Source organism: Maniola jurtina, chromosome 18, assembly GCF_905333055.1.
Source record: "Maniola jurtina chromosome 18, ilManJurt1.1, whole genome shotgun sequence".
Taxonomy (NCBI): domain Eukaryota; kingdom Metazoa; phylum Arthropoda; class Insecta; order Lepidoptera; family Nymphalidae; genus Maniola; species Maniola jurtina.
The window spans coordinates 2,608,838-2,626,693 of NC_060046.1; the positions used below are offsets into that span (position 1 = coordinate 2,608,838).

Consider the following 17,856-nt stretch of genomic DNA (forward strand, 5'->3'; position numbering starts at 1 on the left):
AGTAGTTTTTGCGTGAAGGAGTAACAAACATACACACACACACACACACACATACAAACTTTCGCCTTTATAATATTAAGTGTGATTAACTTAAGTAGATTTTACTCCTAAGTAGGTACATTATCATTTACGAGCTAAAGAACACGTTTTTATTTTGTAACTAGCTAGTTTAATTTTTTTGAGTGCTTACCTATTACAGTGATGAAGAAATTTGAGTTTTCCTCCACAAGTAATGACGAAGAGCCCATTTTCTGCGGAGCAATTTTCTATAGCGTCTACAAACAAGCAGAGTTTTTACGTCAGAGTGACAACATAGAAACTATACTATCCAAAGGATACGAACTGAGGAAAATGTTGAAGGAAGTTGCACCCGGTCAACGGGTTGCAGTGAGCGGGATGGTCCTTGCGAAAGAGTAAGTTGAAAACTTTTTAACTCCAGTAAAATATGCTCCCACCAAGCTGCATTATCAATTTCGTTTGGTGTGATTGTCTTAGTGCAATCTAGGCATCTACGTCTTGTACCTAAGTAGGTACTTACTTATCCTAATCCTACTTATAATATTATAAATTTGAAAGTGTGGGTGTTTGGATGTTTGTTACTCAATCACGCAAAAACGGCTAGACATGGAACAGAACATAGGCTACTTTTTATCCCGGAAAATCAAAGAGATCCCGCGGGATTTTGAAGAACGTAAATCCACGCGGATGAAGTCGCGGGCATCAGCTAGTAATATTTAGGAATTCAACATTTTGGACCTGAAGGTATATTTTAGTTAAAAAAAAACGATTTTAGAACCTTTTATTTGAAGTTGTTAAAAAATAGTACCTACCTACTTATTTTTTTAACGTAAGTACTTAGATATTTAAAGGCAATTTTTTTTGAGAAATCAATCAGAAGTCAGACCATAGTGAATTTCTGATTTTTTCAATGGATAAGTGTAATTACCTATCAAAAATTGCGCAACCGGCATAAATTGAACATACGAGTAGCTCCATTCCAAGGCGGCCGCGATACCGACCCAGAGGGGATCCCATCTGGTTCCACAATATCCGATAGCTAGGTATGTTTACAAAAAAATCGTAATTTCCTTCATAAAACATAATTAGTGTGCATCTAATGAATTTTTTCAGCACTCCACTTATCGTCGTGAAGACCGGTCCAAATATGGTTGTTCAAAGTTATGAGTTCACAGCAAATCGCCTCACTGGGTTGGTGGCAGCATATGCGTTCGACAACCGCTCAAAGTTCCCCGACTTAAAGTCATCCGAAGCCCTGGCCTTGGGTTTGACATGGGACAACGGAGACGTAAAGAAGTGTAAGCTATACCTCTCAGCCGTTTCTGGTGCAGAGCACTTCGACAAACAGTTCCAGTTCTGGCCACTAGTATGTGGATTAAGAAAGCTGCAGCTAAAAAAAATAACCATCGAACCGATCATAAAAATGGCTAAGATCAAAAATCAGAACGGTGTACGAATGGCTAACCAGCTAATGAAGAACCTCGCTATTGTAAAAGAACTTTGGTCCTATTTCCCTGAAACGTCAAATGCCGATTTTAAAAAGCAAATGGAGTGTTTGCCCCTTGAACTCAAAAAGATATTTTTTAATATGAAGTGAAAAATTTGGTAAACAAAAGAGGATCTCAATGAGTATTATTTGTCATATAAGTACTTATAACCATAATGCATCATGTTTGACCATTATGTAAATAATAGTGATTTGTTAATCATTATTATTCTTGTCATTATAGATATAATTTTGTTATAGTGACAAATAAATTAATGATACTTTAAACTAATCTTTTATTTTTTATCAGTTTTTTAACCATTAGACTATGCTTCTTGAAAGGAAGACTAAGGGCCGGCGCACATATGGCGGAGCGCAGCGCAGAGCATTTTTCGCAGTTAAAATATTATCGACATTGTCCTCATTGAAATAATATCTAAAATCAATTACTCGCGCAGTCCCGCGCGTGCTCGCGCATTCTCTGGTAGAAATTCGCGTAAATTTGTCACGCGATTAGAAAACTTCGCGGGCATACTCTGCGCTGCGCTGCGCCATATGTGCGCCGGCCCTAATTCTCGAACCGATCGTACCTACAGCTCATGCGCTATGCACTGTACGACAATACTCGATATCTTATAACTTTGTAGAGATGATACGTACTAGAGACAGGAAATAGATTTACATCTCTACATAAATCTGAACAAAGTTAAAGTACCCTCTATGGATCTCGCCCTGAGATCTGCACGTATAACGTTGACATTGTTGAATTGAGACTTTAGTTAAAATGAAACAACTCTCAAAGGTGAGATTTATGGAGCGTAGGTATTTTGACTTTATTCAGACTTAGATTTATGTTAGTCTCGACAGAATTAAAATGTGGATACATGACTAACTAAGGCTGTCTCATTTAACTGTCAGTTTGAGCAAAGTCGAAGCACTTTCACTTTTTTTTCTTTACCATAAGCTCCATTATAATATAATGGCAGCTTTATTGCTATTACTATCTAGCATTAAACTTAAATGAGACGGATGTGTCTGAAATAAATATACATTCGTCCAGCGCGGCTGCGGCCTTAAGAAAGTCACCCTACATTTGCAGATACGCGGTCTCCACGCCATGACAGATTCTCCGAAGATCTTGGAAATAAAAGAGTGAAATAATTTTTAAAGCTTTTATTAATTTCAAAAATAACTAGTATACATAATCACGCCGTATCGATAATTCCAAAATATACTATGAGAATACGCACATTAACTAACAAACAAACAGCTTGCGCAAGTTACAAAACTATGCTATACTAACACTTTGTAATCAATTCAGTTCCAAAATATGTCCATTTTGTCATCATCACAATATACACAGAAATTTATACTTTATTTTCCATACAGCCAACGCCGGCCGAAGGCAAACTCCGCTTGCATTTGAAATCGTTATGCCTTTCACAAACAGTTCTAAATGGCTAGATAAAATTTTTCATTATTCATGTCTGCAAATTCAACATCTTAATTTTTTTTTAATAATATAGGCTGCGCTTGACTGCAATTACATTTAACAGTAATACTTAAATGATGCAGCCTTAGGTTGTGCTTGCCTATCTCGAAAATGCCTAATCACTCTTCATTTTCTTAGATTTAAATTTTAAGTTTTATCTCATGGGAACTCTTTGAATTTTCCGGGATAAAAATATCTGTGGTTTTCATCAAGATCTATTCAGCGGTTGAAAAATACAGACAGACTTTTTTACTAAAAATATTAGTATGGAAGTATTTATAACTTGGAAGGATGCAAGCGGATTTTACTGATCGGTCTACACTGGCAAATAATATAATAATCAACCTACTTATGTCTAGTTTTTACACTTAAGATTTCTCATAATTTTCCACTCTTGTTATACATAAATGATAGTTGAATAAAAAAAAAGGTTATCTACACTATAAAAAGACTAGTCAACGCCATGCTTGTAATAATGACACAATTTAAGTATGCTTCGTCACCAAGTCTATAGTTTAGTCACAAAAAACTCTGACGATTTTTAGAGTTTGTCGCGTATTTATTCCATCTAATTTTTTAATCTAAATGAGATAATTGAGGAGCTGGCGAACAAAACGGTGTAACTGCACTTCTGATCAAAATTGTTTTTTTTTTCATGCAGTCGTTTTTGGTATTGAATACAAATCTGAAATTATTTCCAAGCAAAAGAGCCTAAAATTGTGCTAAACATGAGTCCAAAGTCGGTGAGTTAAATGATTGAATACAACTCTGATGAAATATTTAAACAAAACGGCCTAAAGGTGCGACAAAAATAACTCCAAAGTTATTGATTTCGAACAAAACGGCATAATTACAGAGAATTACAAGTTTCGTCACCTTTCTTTCAGTTTTTACTCCTAAACGAAAAATTTTATCTCTCGCAATTACACCGGTTTGTTTGCCAACTTCTAAATTATTATGAAAGTTATCTTGTAAATTACTAAAAACCACATGAATTAATTCGGCCTCTAAAAATCTTCTGGTATTTACAATTAACACATATGAAATTGTTTTATCTCCATTATCACTACAAATTCATTTAAAATAGACATCTAACATTAAGTTTGTCTTATTTTTGACAATAATTTACACATGATTCGTGATTCATTTCTAACCAGTGACATTTATAATACCAATATTTTTCCATTTAAGACCATCTTTTCAATCGCCACAATAAAACATTATATTAATTGAGGAATAAAGATATTTTCAGTTTTTGTATTGAAAAATGTCAAAAACATCATCAAGGCGATTGAAAAATAGGGTCTGAAATATTTACTTCTACAAATATACGTTATATTTTGTTAAATAACATTTACAATCTCAATTCTTTACATTAATTAATATTGTTTTATAAAACACTAATATTGGTATTTTAGTGGCTACCAAGATTAGTATATATTTTTTTTAATACCCAAACTGTAAATCACATTTAAGTCAATATAAATGCGTTATATTAAAATATAATATCTATACGAATAAAAACATGCAAAACAAATATATTCAGTGATTGTGTAAATTGAGAAAAAAATTGCGAATATAAAACAAAGGTTTATTCGGGTAAGTAGCCTTGCGCTAAGCCAGACATTTCTAACTTTATATTTCACTAGGGACGTAAGGTTTTGACTGATTGACATGTTTGAACATCTGTTACACATCTTATTATACCTCCAGTAGAGATATAGGGACAGCGCACATATGGCGGAGCGCAGCGCAGAGCATGCCCGCGAAGTTTTCTAATCGCGTGACACATTACGCGAATTTGTACCAGAGAATGCGCGAGTATCCGCACGGATGTTGATTTTAGATATTATTGCAATGAGGACAATGTCGATAACATTTTGACTGTGAAAAATGCTCTGCGTTGCGCTCCGCCATATGTGCGCCGGCCCTTACAGAGCGTACTTTACATGACATAAAATCATGACTTTCATATTGTCATAAAAAATGTGAAAATGTGACAAAAATGTATCTCGTTTCAACAAGTAGTCTGAGCAAGGTCAAGTACACTCTGTAGATCTCAGCCTCAGATTCACAGAGTAGTGTAGCCACAGAGTAAATATCAATAAGAAGACACAGAGTAGTGTTGTCACAGAGAAATTCCATTATTGATTGTCGAAACACTGTAACACATATTTTTTTTTTAGTCAGGATACTCTGTGTATAAGTAGTGTTTGTACAGAGTAATTTCAGAGTCATCTAAGTAGAGTAAACATCAATAACAATACACAGAGTAGCCATTTTAACGTGGTATATTTGAGCGGGTTTACTATAGAAGCGTATTTCTTGTAGGTAGACTTGATTTTACATATTCGAACATAATATATCTGTCAAGTTAGAATCACAGAGTAGTGTAGCCACAGAGTAAACATAGATTAGTTTTGTCACAGAGCAATTGCTTACTAGCAGCTAAACATTATCGATTACATATTTGGACACTGTACCACATTATTTTTCAGTCAAGATACACAGAGTAGTGTTTGTACAGAGTGATTTCAATGCGTGTTAATGGTAGCATGTAGACACTGAGGGACGATATGCGCGTAGGGTAGCCTATAGTTCTTGACTGTGCGTGCGGCGAGGCATTTTAACGTGGTATATTTGAGCGGGTTGACTATGGAGGTGAGGTTCTGGCGGGTTGAGCTGAGTATTTCTTCGGGCGTTTCGCCCTTGTAGTTGACAGTGTCGATGTGGGCTCCGTGGTTGAGCAATGAGCGGACCACTTCGGCGGGACACGGGTTTAACTGGAAAGAGGGAATTCCACTGTTATTAAAGCATTTTTGACCATGACGAGCAAGATCTGAAAAAACCGGCCAAGTGCGAGTCTGGCCCGCACACGAAGGGTTTCGTACCATCCATGCCATCTATATGGGATTCAGCAAACTAATTATGTTCGTGAACACATTTAATTTTTTTTTTTGTGAGTACCCACAAATTCACGGTTTTTAGATTTTGCCCTTTATCCTATAAGATTTCATGCCAAATTTCATGGTTCTAGGTCAATGGGAGGTACACTATAGGATTTTCTTGACCACGACACACACAACAGACAGACTGACTGACAGACAACGGAGTGATCCTATAAGGGTTATTTTTCTACTTTTTGAGGTTCAGAACCCTAAAAATAACAAAAAATGTAACTAACTCTGTTGCACATAATCTCTTAAGTAAACTAAATTGACAGGTTTAAGTCTAGTGCTATCTTTTTCCGAAGGGAGCATTGTGAAAGAGTTAGCAATGCATTTAAACCATTCCAATGCATTGATACCCCGCTATGATGTACAGCAACACAAAACCACTCCACTTGCATTCCTAAGCCCCCTCTTTTAAAAGAACCAACTACTTTACAAACAAGAGCAGGAAAGTGTTCCCATCGACTAGGTTCTTCGCGTAGCCTCAGCGTCAGCGCGACCGTAGGGCGCGTCGCTGACTAACTTCCCTCCGTCATTCCACTATGACGTAGGGTGACGCCAAATAGACCGTCTCCACCTGCAGCAGTCTTTAGTCACGACTATTGACTCCCGTAAGTCTTTCCCCGTTCCCATAGTAGCAGCTCCCAGTAATTATTTCTATCCAACTTACTTTACAAACAAGATGAAGCGGAGTATTCCCGTCAACTAGGTTCCTCGCGTTGGGCTCCGCGCCCAGCCTCAGCATGAGCGCCACCAACGCGGCACAGGGCGCCTCACTGCCCTCCCTCCCCGCGCCCGCCCACGCACCCGCGGCGCCCACCGCGCCACTACCCGCCGCACCCGCACCCCTCCCCCGCCCACCGTCGTCTGAACACGCGATGTGCAGCATCGAGCGCCGGAGAACCTGGAAAGTGACAGACTATGCATTAACATCACACGCCACCGAAAGCAATTTCACCCTTGGTGCCTGGTGTACTTTTTTTTTTATAAAAGAATATTAGCTACTCCCCTTTCCCTTCCAACTAAGCGAAAATTTAATACGCTTACTTAGTAAGCGTAAGCGTACCTTGACACCTGGGACTGCCTGGTGTACTTTGACCACCTGGATGTCTGGGATACTTCGACCAGTATGCCAGATCTTTTTTACACGCTCGTATAAATTGCAGAACCAACTTTCAACGAATTCCTAAAAACCCGGCAACGCAATGGTGGCTTCTCCGGTGCTGCAAATATTCATGGGCGGCGGCAATCACTTCACTACTCATTCTACTCCTTAGCTATTGCGGACAGCAGCCCAAGGTTACTCCTATAGAGCAGTACTCTATGCGTAAGGCGCTGTTTTGCTCAAACTCAAATAATTTATTCAAAGTAGGTACTATTGTACTCTTTGATGGTCAGAATTGCAAGATTTGTAAGATGATAGTGGTGATAATTAATTAACTACGTAACCAAGTTGTTAAGGATACCAAGTTTTTTGACACTCACCTTAATATCTAATTCAACGAGTGAGTACACAGCCTTATGTATTTTTCTAGAAACGTCTTCAGTACACTCCGGCTCCTCCAGTAGCCGCGCCATCAGCGCCGCCAGGTGGAGGGATATCTCCAGGAACCTAAAACAAACCAAAATGACATAATCCATTCTAATATACACTATACCTTATCTGTGGAAAGAAGTTTGTGTAGCACTCGAGCACTCGCTCTGTTACGTAAAATGCAAAATATTTTTATTCAGTTAAACCTTTACAAGTACTTTTGAATCGTCAAAAGCATCTATTACTGGTTCCGAATGACTTTTCTACCGAGAAGAATCAGCAAGAAACTCGATAATCGGAAACAATCCTTAAAACCAACTCTTAAAACCCTAAATTCACGCGGACGAAGTCGCAGCATAATCTAGTAATATAATAATATCGTAAATAGTTGCAAGAGGGCGCTTCTCACTCAAATCAAGACATCGATCAACTGTCCTCAAGACACGAACCCAAGCCACGCACAACGCACCCACTAGATGGCAGCACGAGTATGTTAAAGCCGAATATCAAGTAGAACACGTAAAACTCAATTGCACTAACGGTGCGTTTAGGAATCTGCACTATATATGTATAGAAGTTTCAAGATACAACTGTTGACCCAGCTGGCGCTACCTAGCACAATACCGCCCGGAGAGAATTCCCTATTGGTACAGTCAAGCACACAGACACCGCTCTCGTACAAGCTCCTTGGTTCCCCGGGGACTATGTTAATCTATCTGTTTGTATTTTTCAATTATTTTATTTGTTGTTTATTGGCTGAAAAAGGATATTTATTTACTTGTGTAAGGTGGTCATGGTGTGTTTGCGTCCATACAAGAAGCCAAAGTCCAACTTCAACAGTTCCAAGCCCATGTGTATCTGTGACAGGGCTTTGGTGAACACTGGCTCGATGTCTTCGAATGTCACTGGTGGGACTATGCGACCTGGAATTAAGAAATAAATGTAAAATAATATTTGAAAAATGATAATACTCTCCCATATTTCTGATATTTTTAGTGTGAATTTTTTTCTTTCCTACGCGATAAAGAAGTTTCACTTCAATAATTTCATATAAAACACAATACAATACTTATTACTGATACAATCACGCTAATGTGTAGCGTGATTGTATCAGTAAATTGCACGCAAAACAAGTAGTTCAAACTAAAGTTGCAACATGGCGGTTTTCGCAGGTCATAGACTAAGACGCCAGTTCCACGGGCTCCAAGATAGTATCACCCTGTAGAAATTGACCCATATAAGTTGTATCGAATTTGGTGGCGCGTCGAGACTATTGCTGCGATTCTGTCGTCCGTGGAAATGGCTCCTAAGGATTAAGTACACAAGTCCAGCTGAGATCTGTTTTTATACAATGCGCAGTCATACACCTTGTGTTCAGAGTGGGCTACTTAGGGTAAGATCTATAGAGCGCACTCTGACTTTGCTTAGACTTAACACAGAGTTGAAAGGAGACAGAGGTATCTCTCCCATAAATCTGTCTCGTTTTAACTCAATCTTAAGTCTGAGCAAAGTCAGAGTAAGCTCTATAGTACTCAGGTTTAGTGCTCAAAACTCACCCCTGAGCGGCGGCCGCGCTCTCTCGGCCAGCATGTAGGAGAACAGCTCCGCGAAGCTGTAGAGGCTGGACTGCGTGAGCGGCGACAGCGGCGGCAGCACGGCGCGCTGCATGTCGAGCGCGTGGTGCCACAGCTGGCGACAGCGCGCGAAGCGGCCCGCATCCGCGTACACCGCGCCGCGGTAGCGCACGTAGTACGACGTGTCGGGGTGCGCCGGACCTGCATCACGACCGCACTACTGTTAGTTAGGCTGTTCATCGTGAACAAACAAACTTCACCGCCTGTCGCACGTCTTTAAGCCTTTGTCAAACACACTGCGAAACGAAGACGAACTGACCACGTAGCAAAAGCAAACCGAGGCGGAGATTTCAAACTAGGTGCGAGCAAATAAATAAATGACTGAATGAATGATTGATTGAGCATACGCGTCGCGAAATCCTGAATCGCCACAGCTGGAGTAGAGTATTCACGCCAAAGCAGCTGCTATTAATTTAAAAAATATGGAGTGAAACGGATTCTGATGAAAATTTTTCCGTGTCCATCTCGTCCTCGTGTCGAACAATTTGTAAACAAACACAACCGGCAGGCTTCGCATCGCGACTCACATTCGCTTTCGGTCTGACGTCGTTCATACAAAGTCAGCTAATAGTTATCTCGCTCGCGCTTCGCTTCGCCATCTCGCCGCGCGGAAACGGTTCACACCACTTCGTTTTCCCATTTCTGTGACTAGATTCGAGCAACACCGAGTACATCACAAAATAAAAACGCTTCGCCACGCGTTCGGTTCGCCGTATGTTTGACAAGTTCGAGCCGCGGATAAAGATCCGTGACTCAGACTAAACCTGCGCAGTGGATGAGCTCACCTAGTATCCTCTCCCTGATGACCAGCGCCTGCATGCGTATCGCGTCGGGGTCGGCGAGCAGCTCTTCCAGCTGCTGCGCACTGCTGGGCTCCACCGCGTAGTCGTACGCTTCTATCCGCGGGATGTCCTTTGGCTTGGGGATCGGCTCGCTGCCGTCTGCTGGAAACCTGAAACAGATGGATTTTTTTTAAAAAGGTCCACGTGGTGCGACTCCCGGTACCATCACTTTGGGTTGCGTTACCATTGTGTAGATGCCGCAAGAACCTACTTTAGGAATTCACGAGAATTGCTGCTGTCGTCAAAAAATGCATGTAATCGCTATTCTATCGCTAATGTCATTAGCAGGGGACCCCAAGAGTTTTCACCTGGCTTTACCCGCTGCTAAACCTTTAACCTTTCTAAGAATGTTATCATAATCTGGCCAGGTTCTGATACGTTATTGCAGGTGTCGGTCTATCGCTCAAGTTACTTTGCATTTTTCAGCAAACTAAAGATCTCGTCTGCACCAGTGGCTATTGGGTCTGGGACAGATATGAAACGAAAAAACAAGCCTAATGGGGCAGAGGGTTAGCTCTGCCCTTTAAGCTTGTTTCTTCATTTCTTCTTAGGACTTCGAACAGAGCATTGTCCTGTAAGCTTGGGAGAATTCTCGGAGCATCTAACCTACTTACCTATAGTCCATAGCCCGTTTCCACAGAGCCAGCGCGCCGACCATGTCGCGTCGCTTGTCCACGTACGTAGCTCCCAGCAGTTCTAGTGCGTCGATGCGCTGCTGCCGCGTCACCAAACCGTACTCTGCGTTGATTAGGTGTTCGACTATGTGCGTGTGGCCCGTTAGAGATGCCGCTAATAGGGGGGTCATACCTGGTGACAACAGAAATAACTATTAAATTTATGTAATTCACGATACGCATTATAGATATAGGATATTATAAGCTAGGACGAAAGTTGCTGTCAATTTAGAGCTACCCAAATTTTAAGTGACTTGCCATAGCTTCCAATAAATAACGATGTACGGGATATTTAGAGTAAAACATTTGGTTCATTTTATATGACCAAACTCATTTATCACCAGAACTGGCTGGTGGAAAAGGTTTAAGGAAAAAAAAAGAGCTTTATGAGAGTTATGGAAATGAACCTCAATAAAGCGCAATATTTGATTTTTGGTTTCCACACACAGCCCTTGGCCCTTGGTATCATATTATATCATGGAGATAAATTTTACGATTCAAAAGCACTTGTAAAAGTTTATTTGAAAAAAAAAATATTTCTATTCTATTCTATCTTTCCAAATCTCTGGTAAAAAGGCTTTTGCCAGTTCTAACGAAATCACTCACCATAAGAGTCAACATCCATCGTCGCCCCATGATCCAACAGCATCTTCAGTATATTTAACGACCCACTTTCCGCGCAGTCGTGTAAGGCCGTGTTCCCTTTAACACTCTTTCTGTTGACGTCAGCGTTCAGGGATAGGAGGTATTTGGCTATGTGGAGGTGGCCTTTGTAACATGCTATCATTAAGCACGTGTGGCCGTGTCGATTTGGTTTTTCTATATCTGCAAATAAGGGGATAGGTACATTTCAGTTAAGGAATCAAAAAGAAACATGGTCGCTAACTATGATGGGAGATGAAACAGTTATTTAGCCTGCGCTAAGAGATCTATCTATCCTCGAAGTTATCGGTGAACTAACGATTGCTCGACGAGTCAAAGCCAAGCTGAATTAGTGTCATACGCTATGCATGGGCTGAGGCGTATAAGCTGATGACCGTTAAATATTAGTGGGTCCCAGGATTCTGGGATGGAGACCCCGCACCTAAAATAGCAGTGTTACAGCTGAGTGATGATTTCCATCAACTCCTACCTTTCATCGAATGTACTTTTTTTTACGTCTGGAGAAAGATTTCAAATCCAATCCACCAGCTTGAATGCACCCACAACTAAATAGGTTTTTCGAGAGCCAAACAAGGAAGCCACCCTTCCAAGGATACCAAGAAAAGCGGTGTACCGCTTCCTCATCTCGTACTCATCGGTGCAACTTGCTGGAAGTCTTGGTCTCTACTCCAGAAGACGTCTGCCCTATCGGCCGTCTGTTCTAGGATCTCACCTGCGCCATTTTCAACTAGGAACTTGACAATCTCGTAGTGTCCGTCGAAGCAGGCCGCGCGCAGCGGCGTGCTGTGTGTGAAGGTTCTGGAGTTGACGTTCGCGCCCGCTCGCACCAGGAGCCGGACGAGTGGCAAGTGGCCAGCTGCTGCCGCGCACCACAGCGGCGGGGCGTCCTCTATCGTCTCACCGTCGAACGTTACTGGAAAAGATAACACAAACATTTTCTTCAACTGATTTTCAAATATAAGGAAAAGAGTTTGAAAGCTGTATTGTGGAGATCCACAGGAGAACCAAGGTCACTGCTGACATAGCCCAAACTATTAGCAATCTGAAGTGGCAGTGGGCATGCCATGCTTGTCGTAGAGGCGATGGCCGTTGGAGCCGGAAAGTCCTTGAGTAGAGACCGCGTTTAGGCAAACGTAGTGTGGGACACGATGGACCGACGATATAAAGCGGCTGGCGGGAAGTGGCTGGATGAGGAAGGCTAAGGACCGGGTGTGGTGGCGCTCTTTATGGAAGGCCTTTGTCCAACAGTGGATGTCCACTGATTGATGATGATTGTGGAGATCGCAACTACCGAATTTATGACGCTTTTCTGCTATTGACTAAAATAAATATGCACAACCAAGACAATATAAAAAAACCTAAATAGGCAATCGGCTTGACTGCAATCACATCAAATAAGAGGTGTGGTGCGGCCTAAGGTTGAGCGCGCATGCCTAGAAAGTGCCTATTCTTTTGAAGGTCCCATTATTGTATTACAATTTAATTGAAAGTTATTTATTCGTAGAAAGTTTAAGGTTTAAATCTCAAGTTGGTTGGGGAATTGTTAAAAAAAAAGTCGTCTCCTACATAACTACTTAATTTCTTGGCATCATTACCTAAGGCATGAAAAACGGCCATCAAACGAAATCGTATTCGCAACAAATGGCTTCTCAGAAAGTACATTAATTCTTATTGGAAAGACATTTCTGTGGAAGAACATACTTAATTCTTATTCGAAAACCGACCCAAATTACTTTTCGGTTCCGCGAAAAAACTAGCATTCAAGAGAGACTTGTCATCTGCAGTACAACTTATATCACTAGTAATAAAACAGCTTTTTGGGTTCCGTACCCGAAGGGTGCCAACGGGACCCTATCACTAAGCTTCCGCTGTCCGTCCGTCCGTCCGTCTGTCAGTGGCCAGAATCTCAAGAACCGAAATAGGTAGAGAGTTGAGAACTTCACATGCACTTAGGTATTTCTATTGAGGCTTTCATAACAATTATTTATATTACAAATTTCAAAATGGCTGCATCCATACTAATAGTATAAATGCAAAAGTGTGTCTGTCTGTCTGTCTGTCTGTCAGTCTGTCTATCTGCTACGTTTTCACGGCCCAACCGCTGAACCGATTTTAATGTTTGGTACAGACTTGGGGTACATCCCGCGGAAGGACATAGGCTACTTTTTATACCGCAAAATCGAAGAGTATTTCAATCCTACAGGATTTAAAAACCGAAATCCACGCGGGCGAAACCGCGGGCATCCTCTAGTGCAAAATAAAAAGTACGTACAAGATAGTAAATGTTATTTGTTATCTTGTACGATGGTAGGTATGGAACCCTTCGTGTGCGAGTCCGACTCGCACTTGACTTTTCCATCTGCAGCTGTTTTTACCTTTTTTCTTTAGTAGGTGAACAGATAACCGTTAGGTAAAATGGCGATGGGCCAAAAGCCGACGCAATGGGAAGGTGTAGAATGCGGACGTGAAGCAATAACAATTGTTGTCTTACTGATAAATGCTCATTGCTAGAATTTGCTCTAGCACTCCTAGCACTGGACACAGAATTCGAAATAGGTACATAGAAATGGTAAACCAGCCTGGTATTGTCGTTGCACAAATGTGTAGTGAAACATCAAGGTGCGGTGACAATAGAAGTTTTTATTTAATTTTTTATTTAAAGGTTTACTAGCGATTTAACATAAGCAACTATATAAAATACATTGGTTTTTCTATCATGCTCAAACTATGCTAAATCATTTAAAAGTAAACACTGCATGCAAATTCCGTACAAATACCAATACAAAGTTGTGGACCGAATTAAAAAAAAAATGAAATTAATTTAATTTTTATTGCAATATTAATTCAATAAAATTAAGCCCAGCGTAATTAACACAGGTCAGTGGCACGAAAACCATTAAACATCGATATGCTATTGCGGAAGTGTCGATTGAATCGAACCGGAAAACTCGATGCATTCGATACGCATGAAGAAGGATTATCCTCAGGGTCACTATAAATCATAATGCCTCCTACTGTTCATGAGGCAACTGGCACATACAAATTACAAGTTCATCTCAATCGTCTTGGCTATCTAATATCGATTTTATTCCACTCGATTAATTCGCTGTGTCGTATTATGCATGCAAACGGATGCGTGGCATTTCTGCACGCAAAGTCCAGTGGTCAGTGTATGTCACTCTCGCGTCCACCATGTGGTCATGTAGCTCAAATTACCATCTATAAGGCGTCTATTAGACGATAGCTTTTACTGTCAGTATTGCCAGTCACTGATGGACAGCCTTCCGTCATGCAATGGGTGATGTTTGCATAACAAACATCTGGATAACTATCACTCATGATTGACGGAATTGATGCTGAACCTATTGTCTAATCGTAGACTATTGGATAGAATCAGGCGTTACTTTGCGGAAGTTCATGTTTAGCAAGAAACAGTTAAAAATTATTTTGCTATAATCCGCCAACAGAAAAAATCTGTATGGTCAAACATGCAGTTACAAGCTAAGCACCGCTTACCTCCCCAACCAAGCAATAAAGCCAAGTTCCCAAGCAAGCACTGCCACCACCACTCACATGCACCACCACACAAGACTTTTCCACTACTCTCGACGCACGTTTCGCCCCGACACCGGAGCATCCTCAGGAGATTTCGACTTTACAATGCTGTATTGTCAACTTGACAATACAGCACTGTTAACTATTTCTTGCTAATCGTAGACTGTTAGATAACTACTGTACTCGGAACGTCCCGAGAAGAGAAAGTTTAGTATTGATTTACGGTTTGGTACGGTTTGGTTTACGGTACGGTTTTACGGATTACGGTTTTTACACAAAACAGTATTCAATTAATATAATGAGAGACTAATAACGTCTATAAACACCTTAGGCAATAGCAAAAACGTAAGACATGCGTTGCGATTCTAGAATTTCTCTTTTTTTTGTCCTTACAGCAGTGTTTTTCGGCTTCCTATGTTTGAAAGGTGCTTTACCCGGGTACTTTTTGTATGTTTTCTCAAAATCTGATCATGAAGGCATACACAGCTGACAAGGAAATAATTTGTTTCTTAGTTACCTGAACCAGGCTGCTCGATGTCGGCTTTGCACCGCTTGATCAGGTACTCGGCGACGTCATAATGGCCGTTCCTGCATGCGATGACCAGCGGCGTGGCGTCTGTCACTTTGGCACCTACTAACATGCTCAGCTCCTCAGAGCGCCAACTGTGTAGGTACATCTGGAACAAACAACATTTATGGTTAGAAACATTAGTTATTAAGAGTCTTCGCGTCGGACTAACTTGTATCGGATTAATAAATTCAAAATTTAAAAACCCCCGACACAAAACTCTCTAAAAAGTAAATAACTCTCAAACGGCTGAACTGATTTTCTTGGATTAGGTATAGCTAAGAACACTCTCGATCAAGCCACCTTTCAAACAAAAAAAACTTAACATTGGTTCATTCGTTTAGGAGTTACGATGCCACAGACAGATACACAGACACACAGATACACACGTCAAACTTATAACACCCCTCTTTTTGGGTCGGAGGTTAAAAAAAAATAAGAGACATCGTTCACAGAAAGATCCCTGGTGGTAGGGGTCACGACCCTCAGTAAGTAATGGGGAACACGAAACGATGACGACAAGAGAACACGAATTTATCTGTGAATTTTCACAAACTGTGATCTGATAGCTAGCCATTAAAAATAACTTTCGCTTACTCAGATTATGAGATTATGCAATTTGTTTCTAAGAGCCCCGATAAATCCTGTTCGGGCTTTTCAAGTCGTCAGCTTGACTAACAACAAAAAAAAATTGGAAAGATATGCATCACGTAACACCTAGCACGTTTCAACACGACGAGTCACATTAAAAATGACAGCGTTTCCGGTGACACAACGCATGACCCGGTTTCTGAACCTTGACACTCGAAGAAAGCTTAGGGTTTCAACGACAAAGACTGAGTTCAAGAAATAAAACCAGAGTATGTACCAGAGTATGTACTAAATTAAATATAGGCACCATTGAAGAAGAGGTTATTTTCGCACATCAAATATATCAGAGAATTCATAAAACCTTTTATGAACTACCACTATGATCCAATTATTTATTGTTTCATGTGAAACAAGCGAAAACTTTGACCATGAAGATATATTATGTTAGAACTTCAAGAAATGATTCAAGGACGCGCGCTCTAACCTAAGCCTCACAATAATTAACCCGCGACCCAAAAAGAGGGGTGTTATAAGTTTGACGTGTGTATCTGTGTTTGTGTATCTATCTGTGGCATCGTAGCTCCTAAACTAATGAACCGATTTTAATTTAGTTTTTTTTTTTTGTTTGAAAGGTGGCTTGATCGAGAGTGTTCTTAGCTATAATCCAAGAAAATTCGTTCAGCCGTGTGAAATTTATCAGCTCTTTTCTAGTCACTGTAACCTTCACTTGTCAGGGGTGTTATAAATTTTTAATTTACACTTGTTTTCCGTTTGTCGTAAAGTGCACGCGAATAAAAGACACCAACATGGATGGTTAAACTCCGTAACCCTTGTAGTCGGATAATAATAGCGTTTCCGGTGGCAACAACGTTTGCCCTGGTTTCTGAACCTTGACACCCGCAAGCCGGTGACTTGGCTCGAACAATGAGTAATAGCTTAACGAACTAACAGCTTTTGGAAAGTGGGCTACGGTGGCCAAGTACTGATAATGGTATAATAATTACACCATTGAAGGAACTCTATAAGCGATGCCTAGTGGTTAAGCTATTAGCCTTCTAGTCCATTTTCGATACCGGACACACACCTCTAACTTTAAAGTTGTATGCGTTTTAACTTAAAACGCATATAAGTGTAACTTTAAATTTAAAGGTGCGTGCCCCTTAAATCAGTGATATTTAATTGCTTAAAACTTTTAAGCAATCCGTCCTCGTTCTGAGTATGGCGAAGAAGGGACCTATAAAAACTCATTGATTCTAATTGAACTGTTAGATAATAGAGATTTTATTGCGTAAATAAATCTAAGCTCATTATGGCACTTATATAATTTAGTGATTAGGTAAGTAGGTACGCTTCGAAGATTAAAACTTACATCACGTTCTAATGCGGTAGAAATCTTCTGTGGCTTCGTCGCCGTTAAATCTAGACATTTAATGAAAGAGCTGCTAGTTGTTCTGTTTGTAGGTACGCAATCATTATTCTCAACAAAAGTGATATTATATCTCCGGACATATACCTACTTTTCCGGAAGCATAAGTCCATAGTGTGCGCGTGCTCTAAATTTGGAACCTTCAAGGCCAATTTTTCAAGCGTCAAATAACTTTTATCTGACGAATATATTCGACGTATTGTCAGATTTCCTACACAAAACCTTTTTTTTCCTCAAAATTTATTCCTCAGAGGAAAGTTATTTGACGATTGAAAAATCAGCCCCTTAATTGGGAAAGTAGTTATCTAGGTTCCTGTTTTATGTATGGGAGCCCCCTATCTCTAATTCAATATTTGGTTTTGGGGCAACTTTCTATACCAAATACCAAAATTTTAGCTTTGTAACTCATTTAGTCTTCAAGT

At 40.3% G+C, this 17,856-nt stretch overlaps 2 protein-coding genes across 3 annotated transcripts in view; one reads left to right on the forward strand and one right to left on the reverse strand.

Annotated features, from left to right (window-relative positions):
- Positions 1 to 201: 201 nt before the first annotated feature.
- On the forward strand, positions 202 to 1,710 carry LOC123874654. The gene is made up of 2 exons (XM_045920157.1): positions 202 to 413; positions 1,132 to 1,710. The coding sequence occupies exons 1-2, from the start codon at positions 202 to 204 to the stop codon at positions 1,613 to 1,615; spliced, it is 696 nt and encodes a 231-aa protein (XP_045776113.1). The 3' UTR covers positions 1,616 to 1,710.
- A 952-nt stretch (positions 1,711 to 2,662) lies between these two features.
- Positions 2,663 to 17,856, reverse strand: part of LOC123874652 (protein fem-1 homolog CG6966) — an 88,050-nt gene continuing 72,856 nt past the window's right edge. For both annotated transcript variants that reach the window (XM_045920154.1, XM_045920153.1), the window contains exons 2-11: positions 15,367 to 15,526; positions 12,007 to 12,207; positions 11,238 to 11,456; positions 10,572 to 10,764; positions 9,901 to 10,067; positions 9,038 to 9,256; positions 8,260 to 8,404; positions 7,433 to 7,559; positions 6,618 to 6,851; positions 2,663 to 5,779 (exon numbers count right to left, since the gene is read on the reverse strand). In XM_045920154.1, coding sequence (XP_045776110.1) covers positions 5,531 to 5,779; positions 6,618 to 6,851; positions 7,433 to 7,559; positions 8,260 to 8,404; positions 9,038 to 9,256; positions 9,901 to 10,067; positions 10,572 to 10,764; positions 11,238 to 11,456; positions 12,007 to 12,207; positions 15,367 to 15,526 — 1,914 coding nt within the window. In that variant the 3' untranslated portion in view covers positions 2,663 to 5,530. The remainder of the gene's footprint in view (positions 5,780 to 6,617; positions 6,852 to 7,432; positions 7,560 to 8,259; positions 8,405 to 9,037; positions 9,257 to 9,900; positions 10,068 to 10,571; positions 10,765 to 11,237; positions 11,457 to 12,006; positions 12,208 to 15,366; positions 15,527 to 17,856) is intronic.

What these genes read in the sequence shown, in the direction of transcription:
- LOC123874654 (XM_045920157.1), top strand. Translation starts at nt 202, where the DNA reads ATGAAGAAATTTGAGTTTTCCTCCACAAGTAATGACGAAGAGCCCATT. An exon ending in GGGATGGTCCTTGCGAAAGA is followed by an intron (nt 414 to 1,131) that starts GTAAGTTGAAAA and finishes GAATTTTTTCAG; the next exon opens with CACTCCACTTATCGTCGTGA.